This window comes from Sylvia atricapilla, chromosome 3, assembly GCF_009819655.1.
Source record: "Sylvia atricapilla isolate bSylAtr1 chromosome 3, bSylAtr1.pri, whole genome shotgun sequence".
NCBI lineage: Eukaryota > Metazoa > Chordata > Aves > Passeriformes > Sylviidae > Sylvia > Sylvia atricapilla.
This window is the reverse complement of record NC_089142.1, coordinates 55,970,873-55,987,007: the sequence shown is the minus strand read 5'-3', so window position 1 is coordinate 55,987,007 and position 16,135 is coordinate 55,970,873. Positions and strand designations below refer to the sequence as shown.

The window sequence follows — 16,135 nt, the reverse complement described above, 5'->3', positions numbered from 1 at the left end:
AGCTTTCATTTTTGTTCTAAGAGACAGATTTCACACTACGTGACAGCGCTAACAAAGCAAAATGTTCCTCTTTCTCTACAGATAAATTTAGGAGACACATATGCTTCATAAAAGCTCCAGATATTCACTGGTTGCACTCAAGAGTTTTGTAATTTGATTCGAAGAGGCAAGCCTAATCTACAATAGCTATTGTAATTGTAATGGCCAAATCCTCACTCATCAGTTTGGGACTACACTTTGTCCCTCAAAACCCATTTCAATTTTGTACATTGCTCAAATACCTTCTGCTTTTTTTTCTAAATTGTAATAATAATAACTAGCGTTCCCTAATGGTGGTTTGTTCATTGCTCTTTGACTATGTACAAAATCCTTATTTATGTCAGGAGTGCCAAGGTCCACATTATTTGATACAAACTGGAAAACTTATGTATAGCAAGCTTTGCTATATATACCATGCAGTATTGAATTCCCTGTTGAACTCAGCTTCGTAATTTCATGGTTATAAACCCTGTTATAAGCTCAAGAAGTGGGCCCATGCAAATCTCATGTGGTTTAACAAGGCCAAGTGCAGTATGCTGCACCTGGGTCCAGGCAACCCCTGGTATCAACACAGGCTGGGAATGAACAGGCCGAGAGCAGCAGTACCCAGAAGGACTTGGGAGTTCTGGTGGATGAGAGACTGGACATGACCCAGCAATGTGCACTCACAACCCACACATCCAGTTCTATCCTGGGCTGCATCCAGAGCAGCGTGGCCCATTTTAGTTTTTATGCTGTTTTAGTTTAAAGCTGTTCCTCCTTGTCCTGTCACTACATGCCCTTGTATAAAGTCCCTCTCTATCTCTCTTATAAGTTATATTCAGGTATTGATTGGCAAGTCACAGTTAGTTCTTTTCTTTACCAGATGAACAATTCCAATGGGGGCAAGGGAGGGGATTCTGTCCCTCTGCTCTGGTGAGACCCCACCTGCAGTGCTGCATCCAGCTCTGGGGTCCCAGCACAGGAACCACATGCCGGAGTCCAGAGGAGGCCACAAGATGATTAGAGGGATGCAACACCTGTCCTCCGAGGAAAGGCTGAGACAATTCGAATTGTTCATCTGGAAAAGAAAAGAACTGTGACTTGCCAATACCTGAATGTAACTTATAAGAGAGATAGAGGGACTTTATACAAGGGCATGTAGTGACAGGACAAGGAGGAGCAGCTTTAAACTAAAACAGGGTAAGTTTAGATTAGGTATAAGGAAGAAATACTTTAATGTGGGGATGGTGAGGCACTAGAACAGGTTGCCCAGAGTTATGGATGCCTCATCCTTGGATGTGTTCAAGGCCACGCTGGATGGGGCTCTGAGCAACCTGGTCTAGTAGGTGTCCCTGCCCATGGCAGAGGGGTAGGAACTAGATGATCTTGAAGCTCCCTTCCAACCCAAACCATTCTCTGACACCCACACAGAGTTCCAAAAGGTGTTTATGAACATACCACTTACGACTTATGGCAGTTTTGCTTCTTTTTGTTCTGAGGGATTTGGTGAAACATTTCCCAATCTACTACTTCCTTTACATACTTTTTGCACAAAGTCACTACGAACAGCCCCAAGTTCTACACTACTCTCTCAGGCAGATGAAATCCGTCATGCCAGGCATTTGCTTCCTCCAGATGTTCTTCCACCTTTCTTTTGAAGCTGTGATTTCTGGTACAATAACAGCTCAGTTTACTATTTTTAGCACCCCCTAGGACTGAACATTACCTGCAGCATGCAAGAGCAGTGTTACATTTGTCTTCAGTGAGATAGGGAAAAAAGACATACATACATTTATACATATTTATTGTATCTTTTTAAAAGTAGCATTTGCAGTTACTTTTCAGCATTCACCTCTCTTCTGCTTCAACTGTGCACTTATTGAGAGAAACATCTACTGGCTTCCAAGTCCAAGATTAATACCAATAATAATACATGCCAGAATCAAGCTTCATTGCTTGTTGGCAGCTCCTGTCATCAAAACAGTATACAGTAAGAAGAGTGTAGAAAAAGTCTGTGTTAATCATTCAGCATAGGCTGAGGCTGGATTAGAGTGACCACAACATCTTGTCCAGTTGAAGCACAACCATTTTACTGAAGTTCACATTTTATTTTTTTTTCATTTTGCATTGAGTAGGTGGACAAGGCAGTTGTTTTTTCTACAGTAGCTTCATAAATTGATAATGTAATTGAGCTATCAGAAAGCGTCCAAGGGAGGGCCACAAGGATGATGAAGGGTCTGGAGGGGAAGCCTTATGAGGAGGGGCTGAGGTCACTTGTTTGTTCAGCTTGGAGAAGACTGAGGGGAGACCTCATTGTGGTCTTCCACATCCTCACGAGGGGAAGGGCTGGTACCGATCTCTTCACTCTCGTGACCAGTGAGAGGACTTGAGGAAACAGCGTGAAGCTGAGTCTGAGGAGGTTCAGTATAGGAATCAGGAAGAAGTTTTTCACTCAGAGGGTGGTGGGCACTGGAACAGGCTCCCCAGGGAAGTGGTGACAGCACAAAGCCTGACAGAGTTCAAGTAGCATTTGGACAATGCTCTCAGTCACAGGGTGTGATTCTTGGGGTGTCCTGTGCAGGGCCAGGAGTTGGACTTGGTGATCCTTCTGGGTCCCTTCCAACTCCGCATATTCTACGATTCATCTACAGGAAAACACTTACTGTAGACATTTATATTTAGAAATGTCTTCTCTTCATGTAACAACAAGAAAGTACTTGAAGTCTGGCATGTAGTTAAGAGAACTGGGAACAAACCAAATTTCAACCTCAGATAAACACACGTAACTACTATAGATTTCAATCTAACCCACGCACAAAGTTTTACACATACTACAAACAGAAACAGAAGGTATCAGGAAAAGACTATTCTTACATTGTTTCAAATTAATTTGCAACTATACAATTTAATTGTAATATAAAAAGGGAAGGAATATAACAGAACAGGTATGAAGAGAAATATTTTCCAAACTTTTATTTGTGCACATTCATCAGGTGAAAAAGATAACTTTTACAGCTTCTTTGGTGCCCAATATTCAGCATACAAAAATGTAAAAGACTATTCACAAATAAAACACAAGCTCAAGCTAAAAAAAAAAAAAGGTCTTAAAAGTAGTGCACATCGTGACAGCTTTGCTTATGAATACACAGAAATTACTGCAAAAATAAATAGAATGTCTTTTTAAAAGCAGCAATTTCATATCTTGTAAACTTCCGTTTTTACAATACAGCACTGTTAAGAGTAAAATCCAAAAGAACTGGAGTCTATACTGTGGCCATGAGCAAGTAAGAGTCTGTATTCCTCTGCTATGGTTGGTCCAGTTTTCCTTTTTGCTTTTAGTCCAATGTGCAGCAGTCTTTGAAGGTGCTCGGTTAGGGAACCTAACCATCAAGTGGTGAATTACAAAATTTATTTCCTGCTTTCAAACACGAATGGATAAATCTGTTCCACAGCACTGGCAACAGCCTTTACGTTTGGCCCTGAGACACAGTTAAAAAAAAAAAAAAAATAAAAAAGGCAGTAGGAAGAGAAAACTCAGGGAATCAGAAATTAAAACAACAGTACCTTTAAAAAAACCTTAATATTATTATCAGTCATAACGTCATACCACAGACAGTAAGTTCTCCCCCATTTCTCCTAACTTAACAAAGTTTTTCTCTGATCACTTTTCATGTGAAAGTCTTTTCTTGCGAGTAAATCTGCAAGATGTTCTATATTTGTCAATGGATAGATTACAATTAAACAGTACTGTCATTTAATTTCATAACAACTTGGCTGATTTTCGTTTTACTGGCTTAAACAACCCAGAGAAGAGGCAGAGTGGCAGAGGTAAAATAAGTTCTTTTACTTATATCAGTCTTCTAGGAATTTGTATTTCTTCAAGCCTAGCCACTTTCAGCTCTTGCTTTAAAAACCTACCAACAAAAGCTACTGTTAAATAATGCTGGGTTTAACTGAAGTACATTTCAAGCAAGGTTATTTTAGATTTGAAAATTATAGACTACTACTTTCTATCCCACGTTTTGAAAATAGCTTCATCATTGATTTCAGGACAAAACCAGGAAGTCAGGGAATGGTTTTATCATCTCAGGATGAAGCATATGAAGGTTATCTAATATGATCTATGAGTATCCAGGCAAAGAAAAGGAAAAGTCACCTAGCAATGCTTTCTGATGGTACTAGACCAATTCACTCAATGAAAAATTAAGATTGCAAATAAGTGAGTAGTAACATGCTGGAAGATATTAATTCTGGATAGAAGCTCAGTGATGCAGCTGAGGGAGAACAGCAGTTTCTCACATGCTTCGATAAGTACGAACTCAGGGTTTTTGTAACCCCACCTTACACTTCAAAAGTTTCTTCCAAGTATAGAGAATTGTTCAAAATGACTCCCCAAAATGATAAGTTACTTAAGTAACTATTGTTTTACATACTCAGTCAGAAAGCAAATGGACAACTCTTCCTATATTTTCAAACTGGTCGAGTGAAGCACTCAGCTAAAACAAGCCTGGTGAAAGATACCTGTCTTCTGGGTAGGTACTGCACCCCCCTTAAATTTGCCTGCTATTAGAAAAGAAAGTTCTCAGGGAAGGAGAAGCTTTCAAAAAGTGAGAGTATGAGTAGGCAAATAGTTCCAGAAAAAAAAAATGTTACTCTCTCTAAGACTGAAGAGATGTAAAAACTGCATCATCATTCTACAGCATATAAGAGAAAAAAAAAAAAAAAACAAACCAAACCAAAACAACACAAGCCCCCTAAACAACCCCATCATTTCTCAGTTTAGAGTCAAAGAAACATTACATTGCTATTACATGCTAGTGGTTTTTATCATCTTTTATGAAAGTAACAAAAACTTTTTATACTGGTCCCATAAAAAGAACCCACCTTCCTGGGTTTTTTGTAACATTTCTAATTATGTATCTCAAATAAAATTCTCCGAGTCAGAGGTATTACAAGTACTAGTACTACAGAAAAATAAATCTTCAAAAGAAACGTCATCTCAACGCACTTGAGAAGGAGTGCACTAAGGCTCTCAAAAGTAATTTAAAACATTTTTAGAATTAGAAGTGTAACACTAAGGACATTTTTTTCCTCTAGAAGAGAGGCAAAGCAGAAGCCTACAAAATCAACACAGGTGCAAGGTAATTTTTCAAACTCACTGCAACAACTAAACTAGAAGGATGCAGAACTTCTATGTTTATCATATTTATCTTCATATTTGAAAGGAAAATTCTGAAAATATGAAAGTGATTTTGTAAGCAATGAAGTAATTAGAATCTTACAGAGAAACTGAATCTCATTAGGAGGCTGACAAGGCATGCTGAGAGCTTTTTAATACTGCAGTTATACTAAGGCCTTTTATTTATTTTAAATTTAGTTTCTAGTTTTGGCTAGACCAGTTGCACTGTTCTGAACATATACTGCAATATTGAAATACTTTTTAGCCCTTCATTTTTAGATTACTGAATCTGACAGATGTGTGTCTTCTTTAGAAAACACTGCTTCCAGTATCTTGTGGGAAATGTTCTGCATAAACATAGACATTTATTAAGGAATTAAGACGTGAAAATGAAAAACTCCTTAGCCAGCTTCTGAACCAGTAGCTGAGCTCTAACAACTCCAAGACGTAATTCCTGCTGAAGTCATACACAATGACTTTTTTGGTTTTGTAGCATTTTAACATGTATTTTCTGAAAAACCTGATTTCTTGTACCTGGACACCAGTGGTGGACATCTCACAAGTAAACAGAACAGAGAATGAAAAATGAAAATGATGAAGAGAGAGGAAAAAAGTGGGATGGCCTCTCCAAGACCCAGGACAATCAAGTCTCTGATTACATGGGAAAAACCACTGAAGCCTGTGATTCAGTGATGGTTCTCTTAGCTGAGCTTTAACAGAAGAGAGCACAAGTCTGAAGAAATGTAAATATTAGTCAGCTTCATTTATGACAAAATGCTACACTATGCTATGAGTTTCCATAAATCTGCAGTTTGGAAACATGTATTTATGAAAAGGATGTTAATGCTAAATGTGTAGTTAACATCTCTATAAAAGGAAGAAAAAAGGAAGAAAATTCAAATATTTAAATAAACAGTAACTACCTGCATTCTTAAGTGCTAGCTTACTTTTGGTTTCATAAAAAACAGACTGTGTACATTCAGTGTAACTTATTTTTTGAACCTACCAATAGTAACACTTGCTCTACAACTTTTCTGGCACTTTCAGTCAAAAACAAGCTATGTGCTAGCATGGGGAAACTAAATCTTTCCAACATGATCTTTTGACTATTTTAAACATCTAGCTTTCCCAAACCTACTGGCTCTAAAGTTAAATATTCCCAACAAGTTAAATATTTATTTTTTGACATTAAAATACCTGTAACTGTGATACTGCCTGTGGAAAAAATCTGTAAGGTAGCTCTGAGAGATTTTATTCTGTAACACACGGCAGGATGAAGTTCTGGTTCATAACTAGAAAACAAAATGAAAAGTAAAAAAGAGAGATCTAGAACAGAAAAATAAAAGCTTAAGAAGTAGACCAGGACTAAAATTCTTTAAAATCCTACGTACCTCGCATGAGGTCTGTTATTCTTCGTAAATTCTGGCAATCTGATCTCAAAGGGCATGTTGCACACTGCTAAAACATTCACAACTTTAAAATCTGTGAAAATTACCTTTTCAAAAGAGAAGGAAAAAGAAGACATTAGAAATTTACAGCAAGTCAGATGCATGGGTTGCAAAAAAAAAAAAAAAAAGAAGGACAAGGATACTACTTAGAATATTTTAGTAAGTCAAAATTAGAACCTTGAGACTGATGCCTTTCTAACAGGCATCTAAAGAGTACTTAATGGACTCAGATAATTTACATTATCCTTTGTGGTGGAGTAACTGCTGAACTAGATACCTCACAATTCTATCATGGTCACTACAGCAGCATGGTTATAGTACAGTTTAAGGATGAGATATAGAAACAACTCAAACTGCTGTACTAAACACCTCCCCACTGAAAAGAAACTAAATCTAACAGCTCACAGACTATCCAAGTAAGCAGAGAAAAAGTTTAAATATTGTTGCAAACTTCTTTAATGCCTTGATGTCATACATCATTTGTATTAAAGCTATGAATAAGAAAAACGGACAAACTGTTTTGCTTTAAATGTCCAGTGGTCAGTAGAGCAAACTGGTTTTCTACCCTGTAACTTTCTGAAACTCAACTCAAACTATTTGAATAACTTTCAGTTATTCTTTACCACAGACACTTTAGATTACAACAAAATAGCCAAAAGACAACTGCTATACAAGGGAATCTCTGTGGAGAAGTCAGCATTGGCAGTGTCACTGGGGAAAACTTTTGCTCATTTTCTGAGATTGCCTAAATTTTAAATAGCAGTTCTTCAATCTATACTTTTTAGAAAGATAGATAGATGGATAGATACTCAGAAAAAAGCAACTCAATCTTCAAAATGTAACTTGCTTTATGACAAAACTTGGTGTGTCCACTCTGGAAGTACGGTACACCTCACTGACTTAACATTACATTCCAACTTCAAAGGGCTGGGTCCAAAGCATATATTTGTGACAGCAGGAGTGTCACACTTTTGCTGGGGTCTGATGCAGCATTACCAGCATAAGCTGCCACCACTGCATTTATATACTATAATCAAAAGTAGTCTCTCCCTGAAAATGACAGCTACTGTGTCTATTTAATCATCTGTCCCTAAACTGAATCTGTGTGTAAACAACAGATTATCAGGAAGTTTTAGAGCATGAAATTGTGTGATTTTAAGTGGTTTATGTTGCTGTTTTTCAACCCCCACTATGAAATGCAAGTGGTGTTCCTGACTGGTAATGTTAACCCAAACCCAGATAAAAGAGGGTGTTTCCTGTCCTAAGCATTTTATTTGGCTTATTTCCAGCTGTGCAACATGACAGTGCAGAAGCATTTTTTTCCTTCCTCTTTAATTTAAGAGGCTCAAATTTGCCCTTATTAAGATGGAAATGTATCTGCTATTCTATCAGAAATGAGGGAAAATTATGTTCGAATTACAGTAAAGTTTCAGGATTTTCCAAATAAATCTTTTGCGATATTGCAAATTTTATCCAAGACACATCTGTGGGTGGTTCATATATTAAACAAATTTTGTTGTTCATTATCCAGTGAAGAAGCACTGCTCTGAGCTGCCAAACAAAACACAAATCCACAAAACAAAACAGCTTCTCTAACCAGCATCTGGAAAATGTATTCCGAAACAAAAGAGCCATCTGAGTGAAAACACATTAACTGCTAAATCATTATGCTCCCTCTTCTTTGTTTCTTTCTAAAAAACGAACTACCAGCATTGCTCGAGTCATGCAAGTTCTTTTTCATTAGAATTACCTGAAAACCCAGTTTTTGTAGACTGCGAGCTAGTCGTCTGGCACCAAATTTAGCTTCTTCTTCACTACAAAGGAGAAAGAAAAGGGTCTAGCATTAACAGAGTATATAGTTGTGCACATACACACCACAATAGCTACTCAGACTACCAAATGAACCATTACATAATGTAGCACATCAAACCATGATCTCATGGACAGCCTTCATCCTACTGTAAGTATTACATTTTAACTAGATAGATATTCCAATGGAGTCCCTCATGCCCTGTTTGAAGGGTGTCTTGGCACTTGGCTCCAGCTGAAGCGAGAGACATGTTTTAATCATACATGATTTTAAGTACCCTTAAAAGATAAGTAAGATCACAGGTATTCTGGAGTCAACATCTTGAACAATCCTCTTTAATTTTGGAACAGAGATTATAGACAGAAAGTATGCAATTTTACTATTTTACCTTACCTTATCCTTACTTTGAAATGCAGACATATCTTAAAGGAATTCAGCTCTTAAGAATTTAGTGACTGTCAGATGTATCTGAAATGAGAGTCTGCTTTTGCTTCTTTCCAGTCCCTCAAGACCGTAAAACTTGATTAAATTCAGGTTGGGTTTTGTGGAAAAATAAGATATATCCTCAGGAAAGGTCATCCCTTCCCAAGTCTCAACTTCTAGCTAAACACACAGAATGCTTAAAGGCTTCTCAAATCTCTTTAGGATTTTCTTAATAAGGTGGTTTTCCCTGCAGCTCTCCCAAGAAGGCTAAACTGATGTTGTTTAAGATTTCAACACTGTCTGAGCCAAACACTTCACACAGAAAACTTCCTCCCAAATACACAGCTTGCTTGACAAGGATCTACATGTGATCCAGTGTCAACCAAGCAGCAAGTACCACCTCTTCTTTATTTACAGTGTTGTATTTTAAAATACACAAGGATTTAGAGCTAGAGAAAGAATCTTCACGAACTCACCTTGTGGCTCCTGTGCAAATAACTTTTCCTGAGGACCAAATTGTGGCCGTAATCCTAGGTTTCCTAAGCTTCATTAAAACCTTCTAAAACAGAAAAGTAGAAAAATTGGAAATTAGCAATAATTCAATTTCACACTGGAAAAAAATATTACCTGTTTCCCAAATCAACTGAAGTTACACTAAAATTCCCTTTAGTTTTGACAGGCTTGAACTGCTCCTTCATCTCTTTCAGTAATTAAAACACTCTAGCTTCTGAGAAGAGCAAAATAAGCATGAAATAGCCAATGATTCAGTGTACACAAAAAAGATTAAATGAAGGTATTTTTCACTGAATAAAAAGCTGAAAACAACAAGCACCATGCTGACTTTTTTCTTATTACAGTAATTTGACATTGCTGACTCCTTGTCAAGATATATTTTCTTGACGCAGCCATCAAATTTTGGGAGGCAAAATAGACCCTGAGGTGTAAGAGGCCTCATCACATTGTACGCAATATTCACCTCACCAAGTGCTGTCTCCTGAGACAGCATTTCTTCACTCCCATTACCATACAAGTAGCGTATTAGTGACTAAATACCAACAGCAAGAGAAATAAAGAAAATTCTGATTTTCTCCATCCACCACACACAGGTATTAGGCAGAAGAATGTTTAGCTTAAGGAACATTTCTAAAACCAGATAGTTGAGATATGCTGAATCTCTTACCCCAACATCACGCTTGTATATCACATTTGCTCCCTCTAATGCAATCTTCCTCAAGTTTAAATGGCATCTTGTTCTAAAAACACACACTACATTTGTGATTAAAATGTCCAGTGCAACATCACTGTCCGCATCCATTGGGGTGATCTACAACTCAATTCTCCCACCAGCTCACCACGAAGATCACATCCTGAGAAGCAAAAATGATAAAATCAAACATACAAAAAAAAAATTGCTTATTAATGCCATTGTATACATTCCCCCTTAAAAGAGACAAGAAGTCACTGCACTCTGACTCATTTAACAGTGTGAGGGGAGGGGAAGGTCTGCATCCTTTGCGGTAGAAAATAGGAGTTAACTTGTCCAAAGCCATGTTGCCAGACTTAACAGAAATGAAGTGCATATACACATATATATACATAAGAGTATTTTAAATGGCACGTTAAACATGTTACAATTCTTACTAAGTATGTTAAGACACTGTAAAGATTACTGAAACTTCTTCCATAGCTCCAGTAGATAATCTTTCCTCAGCTCATTTGAGGATGTCATTAGACACCTCAGGAAAATACACTTCTCTGACTGCTGAAGTTGATAATTCTGAATAGTTTGACATTTGTGTTGGAATGGATGAGCCTATGAATAACTTTGAACTAACACTAGCTACACAAACAGCCTGCTACCACAGTTTTCCCATCTTCATCCAGCACTCTTGGTCCATCTCTCCCAGTATACAGCTTAAAGCAGACTATACCAAGTGTCCTGGTGGCAGCAGCAGCCTGGGCTGACCCTCTGCACTGCCCACAGGAAGGCATTGCATGGGCAGGGTGAGATGGAATGTTTCTGAGGAAAAGCACGAGTAATTGTGGAGGCACAGGATGGCTGCCCAGCACACGCACTGCAAACCTAAGGCAGCCAGGAAGCATCCAGGCTGCCCATGCACATCAAAGGTGACCCTGCTCACGCACACCTCAGCTGGGAAAGACAATCCGAACACCAGCAGCTGGGCTACCACTCATCCCAGCCCAAGAATACCACAAATCTCTTCTGTAACCATACAAAACCAAGACAGCAGGTATGTCAAACAGATCTCAGGTGAAGAAATGAGAGGGGACAAGAGCAAGATCATTGGTATACAGTGAAAAGGACTTATATAAACATTTTAGCAGTATTTCATCTGAAATAAACAAAAAGGAAAGCAAAGAACAAAATCAAATAAAAACTGTCACATATGTGAAATGCTCCACATGGTCACTGCCATGGAAGAAACAGGACACTGCATCAAGAACAGTAACTTACCTAACACTCTGCGGTGTATTTATATAACTTTAAATGTTTTTGCCTTATGTTCTATATTGGAAATCTTCAAGATACAGCATTCTTATTATCAGTATTTTCATCTGACTATGCCTTCCTAAACACCATGCCACAGTCTGTACTCGAGAACTCAAGGTGCATCTTTGACTAGCACTCACTGACAACACAGAAGTAACAAATGACACAGCAGATGTGCACAACATACTGGGACGGCTGCTGTGGTGGTTACTGCTTACACTCTGCAGCTTGTTCCCGGCTGAAAGAATTATTCTGTAATTGTTGGCTTGTCCAGTATAACAAAAAGCAAGATGGATGATAATACAGAAAAGAGATGAAGAAACAGCAAGAGGAAAACAGAAAAACCAAAGGTTACATGTGGGGGTGGAGGGAATGCAGGCAAAGAAGAGAACAAACAGTAACTAATTAGTACTCCCAGATCCCTTTTTTAATCTTTTTTATTGAACCAAAAATTACATGAATTCTCAAAGTTAGAAATTACTTATCCCATCTGGTTTTGATGGACTACTACAGATTGGGCAAGTAATTTATGGCACCAGATCCAAAGATAGCACATGTGCAGATTCTGAATGCCATGCAGGCAGGGCCAGCACAGAGCTGGAACCCATGGCATCTTCAGAGAGGCATTTGTTTTCCACCCTGGCCCAGACTCCTGGCTCTTGCTGAGTTCATTTAATGGAGCCCAAGAAAAATTGTCAACAAGATACCTCCAATCAGCAGCATCTCCCAATTCTGAGCGAGCACCTGCTGGCACACTGAGCCTCTACATTCTGAAAGAACATCAGCATCGTGCATAACACCACTGAGAGGTTGCTAACATCTTGGCAAACCATAGGATTGTATGATGATGTTCCCATAATATGTGGCTTATCTTAAAAAGATACAGGGAGAAAAGTCATGTGCTCATCCAGAACAAAGGAAAAAGTGGTTGAAAAGAAAGGAAAATTACAATTTAAAAGGAAAGGATCTATTATTAAGGCAAAAAAGGCTGGTGTGGAACTGTCAGTAAGGATGTTTTCAGCAATTACAATGTATCTTGGTTAGAAGTATAATCTACTTGCATAGATATTAAGAGAAGAAAAATTACACAGGTTACAGTGGTGTGCCCCCATTTTAATTAGCCATGTTCTGAAAGCTCATGACAACAGACACTAAGGGAGGGGCTTTTTAATTTGAAATTGTATATATTATGTCAATGATTTTGAACACACCCATTCCTATCAAGCATACAAATACAATGTTAAAACTCTTTCAAGGCATGGTTTGTAAAGATTGGGTAAACCAAAACGCTTCTAGGCTTGGACACTTGTGATCAAGCAGTAAGAAAGCCTTAACATATCACAATCTTTGATTTAAGCATTCATTTTAGTGCCTCACACCTTACTTACAACAAAGGAAAAATAATCTACAGAGAGGATGTCCTGTTACCTTTCTTTCGGAAGCCTCAGATAACTTCAAATTCAGAGGAACCATAAGAACAAAAGCAACTACAACTCCCTTAAAAAATAAAAATACATGGACTACATAAAAAAAATAAATCTGAAGAACATGTTTACAAAAAAGGTCTAGCAATGTCCAAGAATGAAAGATGTTGCTCTTATTTACACATATCTCCAGCAAGCATGACCAGCTGGAACATTCTGATCCTCCTCTTTCCCAGCTGTCTCTTGTATTCTCTGTTATTCACACACAGTACCATAGCACTGACTGGTATTTCCCAAAACCTGAATTTTTGCATTTCCATATCTTTTCTGCAAAATGGTGCTCCTTGCATATAAGCCTATTTATATTCCATACTTATGGAGTTACACTTGCAGAACAGAGAGGCTGAGTAGAAACCAAACATCTGGTTCTTTCCAGTTCTGGATTTGCAAATGCTTTAGTTGATTTTATTGAGCTCAGCTAAAGTTTTGTTGATTAATTTTGCCCTTTAAAGGCTTTCTGATCTGAACTGTAAAATTTCGGCAATCTAAATCTCATTTCTAAAATTATGTTTTGCCAGCTAATGCTAATTTAATAATAGGTTAAATTTGAAAATAATTTGTCCACATGTTCAGCGTTTCTTTTAAATGATGCACTTCATTTGACTTTCTCCAACACAAAAAACTAGCTAACTTTGATTTCAAGTTGTTTTGCACCAGCATAACACAATCTATCCTGACAGAAGAAACAAGTTTAAATACATCTCTGCAGAAGTTTGCATTATTTTGTTTTATCAGGGAAATTTTAGAAGACTGTTCTTTCTTTTCAATATAGACTTCAGGGATACATCTGGCATATAACCCTAAGAGAAAAGAAAAATATATCAAAAAAAAAGGGAAGGAAAAAAACCAAGTAGATAGGTTAAGCATGATAACTAACACAAAAATAAAAACAACAACAAAAGCTAATGCAAGGATATTTGACACTAATGTATCCTGCACTGAAACTAGAGAAACTCCACAGAATAAGAAATACTTTGGAGGGAGGAGTGAATACTCGCGTTCTTAAAGCATTACCTCTACATCCACTGTTAGAATCATAGACATACTATTTTAGATACACTATAAACACACGTGAAGACAAAACACCCTGCACGGAAATCTTACAATCTTAAAAAAGCCAGCAGTCTATCTTCAGAAAGTTCCAAACCAACCACAGCACCATCATCAAAGAAAAAGGAAAGGCACTTGGGATGTGGTATATAAACAAAGTATTATTTTAAGCTCTTGACTACCTTTGATCCAATAAACTCGGAGCTATGAAGGTAGATGGGGGATATCTAACAATGGTTACGTTAATGTCAGGACAGTTTAATAAACACCTTTTTCACCAGCAGTCTAAGTATAAGCAACTTTTACTGGTTATTTTTAACTTTCTCCAAAGCAGTTCACAAATTGACCAACTCCACAAACAATTCCAACAGGCCAGCTGAAGGGATATTGGTCACTACTGTGTCAGCAGACATTTGTCAAACTAATGCCTGAAAGGCATCTTTGAAGAAGTTAACATAAACCTCTACAGGATGCTTCCATATGAGAATGGAGAATAAATAAAGTCTGTCAGGAATGGGGAGAGATGATTACATCCTTCCACTGAAGATGTAGTTTTAAAGATTTGTGTTCAGCCCCTCAGGAAGCAGGTCCATATGAAACCCTGGAGGTGACAGATCTCTGAAATTTGCTTGAATCCTTAAACACGGTATGGTCACAGTGGCTGGTGGATGACTGCCTGAAACCAAGAGCAACATAGCTACTACTGTCTGTGAAGAACATCCCCTGCTCCAAACAACCTTCTTAGTTCCAGCCACTGAGCTAGTGGGGCACGCATTGAAAGTTTCTGTTGCAATGGCAAGTTAAACTGTGTCTAAAGCTAAAGGCCACCTCGAAGCTACTATTCTCACCTTTCAGGATTTGCAGAGTCATGACTACTTCTATTTCGGGGGAGAAGATTTTCAAATATGTGCAACACCAGTATCAAAGCAGGGATTTGTTCAGTAAGAAGATCCATGCACAGAGTGATAATATCAGCTATATCATAAACAAGCAGGCCTTCAATCCTGCTCTTGGATAAGTCTACTGCGTCTCCACGGGGTCATGCAGCACAAATCCATTTGCAAGAATAAAACCAAACAGTGTATAGGGCAAGACAAGAAAGCATACTTTAAATAATTCATAACACGCCATTTTCCTCAAATCCTTCTCTCATCAAAACGTGCATTCACATTCAAAGCAAGATACACTTGTGCCATCTTTCCCTCAGACCATGCAGGAATACTATTTGAATGCCAAGCATTAAGAGAAATCCTTTTGGTCTTTTTAATACAGGGAAAATAATCGTAAGCATGACAAAAGTATGAACCAACAAGTTTGGTGGCCATTCCAAAATGATGGAACGTCGTAAGAAAAGTAAAAGTGTTTAGCTGTAACAAAATATTTTAAGGCAACGGGTAAGCCTTTCACCCCGCCTCAGTGAAACATTTTTTACCATTTCCACGTCCTAGCTGAGGAAGTGCGAGTACCCCTCCTATTCCCGCTGCTGGGAATCTCACTCAAAGCTCTAACTATATGCACCAGCGTCACAACGCTCTGGTCAACAACTACTTCTTCTCCCCCCTCAAGCCCAGCCCGAAACTTCTGCGGCCAGCACGGCACGAACAAAGCGCAGGCAGCAAGGCGGCCTGGCCACGCCGAGCTCCGCCGCTCGGCAGCGCCGGCTTGTGCGGGCACGGGCCGCCGCAGGGCACGGCGCCGCCACAAAGCCCTCGGGGCCGGGCGCGGAACGGGCCGTTCCCCCGCAGGACGCCCTGCCCCTTCCTCCCCCTCCCTGCCCCGGCCACGCACAGCCTCTCGCCCCGGGCGCGATCGGCACCGCGGCGGGAGGCGCCGGCCGGGCCGCGGCGAGGCGGGGGAGGCCCCTGCGGCCCCTCTCTCACCTCGGCCGGGCAGGCGGAGAGGGGCGGGACGCGGGGGCTCAACGGCGCGGCTCCTGCGGGGCCGGGCCCGCGGACCCGAGACGGCGGCGAGGGGGAGGAGGAGGAGCGCGGCCCGTCGGCGGGCGGCGGCCGTTACCGTGCGGGCGGGCGGCGGTCGGGGCAGGGCAGGGCGCAGCGCGGTGCCGGTCGGTGGGTGCCGGTCGCCCGGCGGCGTTCCGGGTGCTGGGCCGACTCCCCGCGACAATAAACATCCCCCAGCGCCGCGGGCATAGACGCGGCGCGGCTAGAGCGGCCGCCGGAAGTCACGGCGGCGGGAGGGAGGAGGGGA

At 39.7% G+C, this 16,135-nt stretch overlaps 1 protein-coding gene across 4 annotated transcripts; it reads right to left on the bottom strand.

Moving 5' to 3' along the window:
• Nucleotides 1-2,979: 2,979 nt before the first annotated feature.
• TBPL1 (TATA-box binding protein like 1) lies at nucleotides 2,980-16,115 on the bottom strand. 4 transcript variants are annotated; one of them, XM_066315426.1, is made up of 7 exons: nucleotides 15,944-16,115; nucleotides 10,062-10,248; nucleotides 9,358-9,440; nucleotides 8,399-8,462; nucleotides 6,592-6,695; nucleotides 6,398-6,492; nucleotides 2,980-4,584 (listed from the first exon to the last, which is right to left on the bottom strand). In XM_066315426.1, exons 2-7 carry the CDS (start codon nucleotides 10,194-10,196, stop codon nucleotides 4,514-4,516), a joined length of 552 nt encoding a protein of 183 aa, XP_066171523.1. In that variant the 5' UTR covers nucleotides 10,197-10,248; nucleotides 15,944-16,115; the 3' UTR covers nucleotides 2,980-4,513. The 4 variants fall into 4 exon arrangements, with proteins under 4 accessions (XP_066171523.1, XP_066171520.1, XP_066171521.1 ...); XM_066315423.1 differs by having other exon boundaries at nucleotides 2,980-3,500; XM_066315424.1 differs by lacking the exon at nucleotides 15,944-16,115 and adding an exon at nucleotides 15,808-15,933 and having other exon boundaries at nucleotides 2,980-3,500.
• Nucleotides 16,116-16,135: the final 20 nt, after the last annotated feature.

Coding starts and splice junctions, on each gene's coding strand:
- TBPL1 (XM_066315426.1), bottom strand. CDS start 10,196: ATGGATGCGGACAGTGATGTTGCACTGGACATTTTAATCACAAATGTA. Junction 9,441..10,061: donor TATACAAGCGTGATGTTGGG/GTAAGAGATTCA, acceptor TTTCTGTTTTAG/AAGGTTTTAATGAAGCTTAG. Junction 4,585..6,397: donor AGGCAGTATCACAGTTACAG/GTATTTTAATGT, acceptor CTTTTCTAATAG/CAGGCAAATTTAAGGGGGGT.